Source organism: Perca flavescens, chromosome 2 (genome assembly GCF_004354835.1).
Source record: "Perca flavescens isolate YP-PL-M2 chromosome 2, PFLA_1.0, whole genome shotgun sequence".
NCBI classification, from domain to species: domain Eukaryota; kingdom Metazoa; phylum Chordata; class Actinopteri; order Perciformes; family Percidae; genus Perca; species Perca flavescens.
In genome coordinates, this window is record NC_041332.1 from 26,031,751 (window position 1) to 26,039,441 (window position 7,691).

A 7,691-nucleotide genomic window follows, 5' to 3' on the forward strand; every position below is an offset into this window, starting at 1 on the left:
TCATGTTGGGGCTTTTATATCGTCCCTTGTGGTGCATTGATTTCCCCCACCTTGAAAAGCACTTTAAAAATTATGTTTTGTGCAATACTTCATATGATAACTAAATACATATATATATATACACACACACACACACACACACACACACACACACACACACACACACACACACACACACACACACACACACACACACACATTCTCACATTTAGTGTCATTCTCCTTAATCAGTGTTATTACGACTCGGCGTTTTTCTGAAACTGAAGCAGCCTTCCGGGGCGCAGCTGCAGCCGTATCAGCCTGTGTCAGGGTTTTCCACTAGTGCTGCATTTTGATGTCGGCCAGGCGGTTAAAAGCTGCTGCTAGCACCACCGACTACGGCCTCGTTTACTATTATTAATGTTCAAGAAGCAACATGTCAACTACTCAGCAGTGGCTACTTGCCGGTTTTGCGCTTCTGTGTATTTATGGAGCAGTTGAATCTAAACGGAATTTCAAATGTCCTTCAGGATGCTCCTGCACCAAGGAGACCATCATCTGCGTCGGTACTTTACAGATCCCACGGACTATACCGAATGAGATCAACTCACTGTGAGTAACACGTCGTAGCCTATTTGTGGATTATCTCTTCAGTAAAGCATAAGGCAACTAATGTTGCGGTCAAGGAGACAATTTGCTTGCTGTTCTGTGCTTTCCTGCAGAGTTGGCTCTTGGTGTGTCTGGTACAGTGTGCTAAAATGTCCCAAGCCGAGTAAGACTTTGATTTGTATGTTTTATCTTCCAACAGGAGCATGGTCAATGGGTCTATTTCTGAAATCACAGAGGGAATGTTTTCACTAATGCCTTCTCTTCAGCTGTTGTAAGTGCAATTTTGTCAGGAGATACTGTCATTGATTTATTGATGATTAGCAATTGACATTTTGTACAGTGCAACACACACAAACACAACAAGTAGATGTATTATTAATATTGCTTACTTGTTCTGTCTCTTTGTATGGTGGTTAGGCTATTTAAAAAAGTTAAACAAAGGACAAGTTTTAGCAAAAGTTTTAATTTTCAGTTTACTCAGTTGTTTGGGTTTGTTTTTCCTTTACAGACTTCTAAATGCAAATTCTTTGACAACAATCAAAGATGATGCTTTCTCTGGTCTTCCACACCTAGAATATTTGTGAGTATTGGTTCACAAACTGCTTTCTTAATGTAACATGTCAAATGAAATCTTGTTTTTTGTTTATTTTGTTTGATTTTCTTTATTAATTCATATCCACAATTAATACATTGGATGCATAACCGTTATCTTGGATATACCACATACTAATTAATAATTATTATATGGGCCTGTATTACATTATGCTGTATTTGGTATAACTGCAATAACTGCAATGTGTATATATATAAATTCCTCAATTCACCCATCTCAATGTCCAAAACCCTTCAAAATATTCTGACACGTGTATCAAAATCTACACATTTATCCATTTACTGTAACATGATGTCATATATTACCTTGTATCTTTTACGCACATTTTGCTTTGATTAAACCTCTATCTTATGACTCATTGAACAGATTTATTGAAGGGAACAAGATTGAAACAATCGCCAAAAATGCCTTTCGTGGTCTACGAGATTTGACTCATCTGTAAGTCTGCTGTCATTCTCTCTACCACCAATCATGCAGCCTCTGCAGCAGCAACGCCTTACTATTACAGAGAAAGACGAAAGAAATTACAGTAATGTACATTTTCTGGCCTCTCTGTGTCTCTGGTTTAGATCGCTTGCCAATAACAAGATGAGGTTTCTGCCAAGAGATCTGTTTTTTGACTTGGATTCATTGCTGGAACTGTGAGTAAGCAGTTGTGTCAGCAGTGTGTGTGTGTGTGTGTGTGTGCGTTCCTAAGTGAAGATGACTCAGGCTGGGTTTTGTGTTTGGTAGCATTTAACCCCAAGAATGATATGGATAGCACAAATATTACATTTCCGTCATTGTTCTCCTCTATAGTGCATTTTTATTATCTTTTCAAATACACGTTAGTAAAAAATTGTCCTTACAATGACGAAAAAGTGCTTCTTGGTGAACAACTGAAACAACAACCTATTTGTAACATAAACTGTAGCTAAAATGATTGTTGATGTATGTCTAAAACAATCACCCAGTGCCAGTTACGAAATTCTACAATTCTTCATCATCAAGCTAAACCAAATAGCCTACTGTATGTTATTGTTCCTGAAAAGTTTAAATTTGGAAGATGCAAGGTTTTTATTTGTATGATGTCACACACATGAACTTATATAGAATCATTTTAAATGACTTACTGCACATGTCATGAGTTTTTTTGGTATTTCAACCATCTGTCTTTTCCTCTAATGAATCTAAAAAAATAATATATATATATATATATATATATGAACTGAACAATAAATATATACATATATATATATATATATATATATATATATATATATATATATATATATATATATATATATATATATATATATATATATATATATATATATATATATATATATATATATATATATATATATATATATATATATATATATGTATATATTTATTGTTCAGTTAATGTGTCAAAGCTGGCTTTGTCATGTCGTACATTAGGGATCTGCGAGGCAACTCTTTCCAGTGTATTTGTGAGAACAAGTGGCTGATGACGTGGCTGAAAAACACAAATGCCACAGTATCAGATGTCTTCTGCGCAGGCCCCAGTGACATGAAGGGCAAGCGTCTCAATGACCTGCCTATTCTACCGGGCAAGTGTATCTCCACAGGTAAAATTATAAGTACTTTATAAAAGGCAATTATGAATAGTCACAGGCACAGCTGAAGATGCAATGTTGAAAAAAAGAAAAGAAAGAATGAAAGATAAAAAGAACAAAATCAATACAACTGTTAAATAATTCAACAGGACACGCACTGAAAAACAAACAAGCAGACTCTAGGCCTGTTAACATGTGTGCCTCTAAAAACACACTCTCTCTCTTTCACACACTCGCTCTCTTTCACACACACACACACACACACACACACACACACACACACACACACACACACACAAACACACACACACACATCCACAGCTATGCCAGAGTCACATTAGTTTTATTTCTGTGCTTATTTAATAATCATGGGCAGAACTATTATCAATGCAATGTGGACAGACAAACAAACAAGCAGACTCTAGGCCTGTTAACATGTGTGCCTCTAAAAACACACTCTCTCTCTTTCACACACACACACACACACACACACACACACACACACACACACACACACACACACACACACACACACACAGACACACATCCACAGCTATGCCAGAGTCACATTAGTTTTATTTCTGTGCTTATTTAATAATCATGGGCAGAACTATTATCAATGCAATGTGGACAGACAAGGCAATTGTAAACTGATAAAAGAACACTTCAAATCATTGCATAATACTGACTTACTTAATATGATTTTGATGACTCTACACAGTGTCATCCAGGAGCTTTTCACAGCATAAAAAGTGATCAAGGCAGTGAGGTTCTAAATATCGACTCTTTCACTTTGTCAGCAGAGTAGCAGTTTCTGTTTTTGTCTGCATCTCCAGACTTTGTGCGTCATCAGTCCATTCCCATCCAGTCCATGTCAGCGGACATCTTCTCCCTTAAAGAGGACATCTACGTGGCGATGGCTGCCCCCAACTCCAACAGCTGTGTGGTCATGGAGTGGGATCACGTTGAAATGAATTTCAGGAAATTTGACAATATAACAGGTTTGACAACACCCACCCAAAGTATTTTTTTTTCAAAGAATGAGTCTGGTGATATATTGTATTTTTCTTATAGTCAGACAATCTCGTGAAAAGGCTAAAACTCACAATGAATTAATCCTATTAACAATTATTGCCTGATACAGCTTGTTACATGCACAGTTGTCTATTTTAAGTTGATCCCACAAACACCGTCTTGTTGCTGTAAATAGTGTCAAGAGCCCCAAATATGTATTAAAGTGCGGCTGAATATAGTCCCCAACAAATAGTCCCCATTCTGTTTGAGAACGTTTGCTAAAAACTACAGTGCCCAGCTCCCCAGCAATTAGCGTATGTATTCATGACCTGTTTTTAAACATTGACATCTTCAGTAGGAACCAATGGGCTCAGGGATGAGAGCCACAGACTGGATCAGTTGAAAAGTATTAAGAGACGGACTAACTCATTCTTGGTTTTGGTCTTTTCAAAGGAATTGTCGATAAAAACAAAAATTAAATATATTTTAAGGTTAATTTGAGAGATTAAGTTTACACTGAAATTATTGTTTTAGTGTCAGTTAATGATCAATTTCAATGTCATTGTCTGTTTTGTATTACTACCACTTACATCTTTTCTATCCTCACAGGGAAGTCTGTTGTTGGATGCAAGTCTGTTTTGATCGAGAACCATGTCTTGATAATTGTTACCCAGCTCTTTGGTGGCTCCCATATTTATAAGTTTGACGATCAACAGAATAAGTTCACAAAATTTCAAACTATTGAAGTCTTCAACATCTCCAAGCCAAATGATATTGAGGTCTTCCAAATGGACAGTCAGTGGTACTTTGTGATCGTGGACAGCTCCAAGGCAGGTATGTCTACTCTGTACAAGTGGACGGACCAACCGGACCGCAATGAAACTGGTTTCTACTCCTACCAGTTTCTCCACGAGTGGTTTCGTGATACAGATGCTGAGTTTGTCCAGTTGGACGGGAAGTCCTACCTCATCTTCACCAGCCGCTCTCAGCCACCTGTCATCTACCTTTGGAACAAGAGCACCCAGAAGTTCATATTTTATGGTGAAATCCCAAATGTCGACGATGTGGTGGCAGTCAAAGCTTTCCGGGTGGAGGATGAGTTGTATCTGGCCATGACTTGCTACATTGGTGACTCCAAAGTCCTCAAGTGGACCAATAAGCAGTTCACTGAGGTGCAGGCTCTGCCTTCTCGGGGAGCGATGATCCTCCAACCTTTCACCTTCACAGACAGGCACTACCTTGCTCTTGGCAGTGATTATTCTTTCACACAAATCTACCTCTGGGATGCGGAGACCAAAACATTCCACAAGTTCAAGGACATTTATGTGCAGTCGCCCCGTTCTTTTACAGTAGTGACCACTGGCCGGAGGAATTTCATCTTCTCCTCCAGCTTCAAGGGCAAATCGATGGTTTTTGAGAATATTATTGTAGATTTAAGCTTATAATGCCTTGCAAAATAATGACTAATTGATCAATATTTGCGTGTATGCTACAAAGGAGTCTAAAATGCTGTATATCTTCCTTATGCAACCAGATATATATTTTTTGGTTCGAGAAAAACCTCTTTGCAAGTTTCTGCAACACCTATGCATTTCTAGCAGTTATGGAGGCTGAAAGGAATATAAAATATGGCAATCTTTGAAATCAAAACAGAAAAAAACATAATGTCATACTAGATATTATCTTAAAAGGTGTTATTTATGGTAATTCTGTCCAGCAAGCAATGGCCGAGCCAAATGATGTCCATTCTGGCCATGGCTATAACCTGCCCCCCCCACAGCCCCACACAGGTGGTAAGAACCCTATCCATCAAAGGTTCTAAAAACGTTGAAGGCCATTATATATGATTCCTAATGGGGCACATGTTAAGTTGGTGCTCATTTAAAAGTGAGAAGCCTGAAATAGTTACTATTTGGCCTGTGGTGCTGCATCACGATGCACAGACTAAAACACTGATTTCTGTGCCCCCTCAAAGTAAACACTCAAGGTATGCTGTTTTAAGCTCTTCCAAACAGCTACACTTGAAAGCAGGGTGAAAAACCTACTGTCATTGAAAGGGGCGAGATGCAATTATCGTTTAAAAATAGGGATGATTGCACACACTTTCACTTTTCATGGTCTCCTGCAAGGTAATCATGGTGTTGCACTCAGTTGTACATACCAAAAGAAGTAATTGTGTTAAAACTGAAAAAGAGAGCTCTAACCCTCTTTCTTTCTCACTTCCTCACACAGTGGGAGGACTGTGCTTGTTGGTTTGTTGGTTTCGGAAAATTACAGAAATTGTTGGATGAAGCTCAAAAAATTTAGAAGTTGGAAAGGTGTGTGTGTCAAAAGGTACCCTAATATGCTTTACATTCAGTGGGTGAAGGATTTGTTTGAGACAACTGGAACTTACTTACTTATCCTAGTAACTAACTGTCATGGCTAATGATTTAAACGTGCATGGAACAGAGATTTTCTTCAAAATATTTTCCCTCAAAATACAGCTGAGTGTATTAGCTAAATATTATAAGCTTAAGCCTAACTGCACAGCATTTATAACAAGCTACAGTATTAACAGTGCCTGATTAGTGTCAGAACTAAAAAATTCACTCCTGATTCCTATGCAAAATGTTTAATACTGAGTGTTGCTCTGAATTACAATCATGAGGTTAATTGTGTGCTGCTATATGACTTCAAATGACATGTACATGGTCTTAAGACACACATGTGGGCTTTTCTTTACTAATCTTTTGATATTTTTCATGTATTGTACAGATTTAACTACAGTCTGTTTGGCTTGGAATATAAATATTTTTCACACACATAACAATGGCATGATGTGCAAATTGGACCATGGTCTTGGTAGACTGTCAAACATATGAATTGAATTCACAAAATGCTAACAAGATCTAGCATAAGCAATATGTTTTTTGTTTGCATTTTAGATTTCTTGGATGAAAATACATTATTGCCCTATACTCATGTCCTACCTAGCAATGATGTATATTATTGTGTAAATGCATTAAAAGAACATATAACCACATGCATTGTATTCATCTGTTTCACTCTGTCCTCCATTCTTGGCAGAAGCCTGTGAAATGTCCATAAAGCAAAGACAAAGTGCCTCAGACAGCATGTTTGAAATTGATAGTGCTGTCAGCATCTGGCGTCTGAGACAGCATTTTCTTTTAACGGCAGCAACAGAGGACAAATGATGAAATCTTATGGTTTATTTAAGAACAGACACATAGTGTCATCATCATCTGTTATTATTGTCATTCAGTGTTAAGGGGTGATGTGATTGATGCCGTTTTAAAAGAGATATACTTTTGTCAAATCTCTCCCCATCTGATCCCCAGACTCTGTTGAGTCGTTCTGTGCTGAGCACTGCTGCCAAGTAGCCTATATGTTTTCTGTCCATTATGTAGTATCAACAGCTATTTACTGAACAACAGATACAAACACACAAGCAAAATTATTTACAGGTGTTCATAATTGCAGTTTCATGACTTATTAAACGTCTGGTTTGCATATGAGAGTCAGTTGACTCCGAACCTTAAAACACAACATTTTATACAACTATCACATTTATTGTCAGTCAATCTGTTAATTTAGAAATAATGCAATACATTGTGTTAATTTTTAAGGAATTATTGTGACTCGGGATTTGTAGGCTATTGCATTTGGAAAAAAAGTATTTGTTAGGTGTCAATAATCTGTTTGTCATTGTTGTGCGAGAGTACATGTAGGCAACATGGCATTGGCATTCAAGAAACTCATGCCACAAACTATGGAGACCCAAAGTTTGTAATATTAAATTAATAGATAAGGCATTAAGGCATAAATAATTACCTGAATAAATACAGACAACATACATGAAATTATTTAAAAAAAATCTAAATAATTGTACAACT

General features: G+C 37.2%; 1 protein-coding gene across 1 annotated transcript; it reads left to right on the forward strand.

Moving 5' to 3' along the window:
• Nucleotides 1-319: 319 nt before the first annotated feature.
• LOC114571820 (leucine-rich repeat LGI family member 2) lies at nt 320-6,820 on the forward strand. Its single transcript, XM_028603020.1, has 8 exons — nt 320-591; nt 788-859; nt 1,097-1,168; nt 1,568-1,639; nt 1,771-1,842; nt 2,624-2,793; nt 3,618-3,782; nt 4,405-6,820. The coding sequence occupies exons 1-8, from the start codon at nt 416-418 to the stop codon at nt 5,238-5,240; spliced, it is 1,635 nt and encodes a 544-aa protein (XP_028458821.1). The 5' UTR covers nt 320-415; the 3' UTR covers nt 5,241-6,820.
• Nucleotides 6,821-7,691: the final 871 nt, after the last annotated feature.

Coding starts and splice junctions, on each gene's coding strand:
- LOC114571820 (XM_028603020.1), top strand. CDS start 416: ATGTCAACTACTCAGCAGTGGCTACTTGCCGGTTTTGCGCTTCTGTGT. Junction 592..787: donor CCGAATGAGATCAACTCACT/GTGAGTAACACG, acceptor ATCTTCCAACAG/GAGCATGGTCAATGGGTCTA. Junction 1,843..2,623: donor TTGGATTCATTGCTGGAACT/GTGAGTAAGCAG, acceptor GTCGTACATTAG/GGATCTGCGAGGCAACTCTT.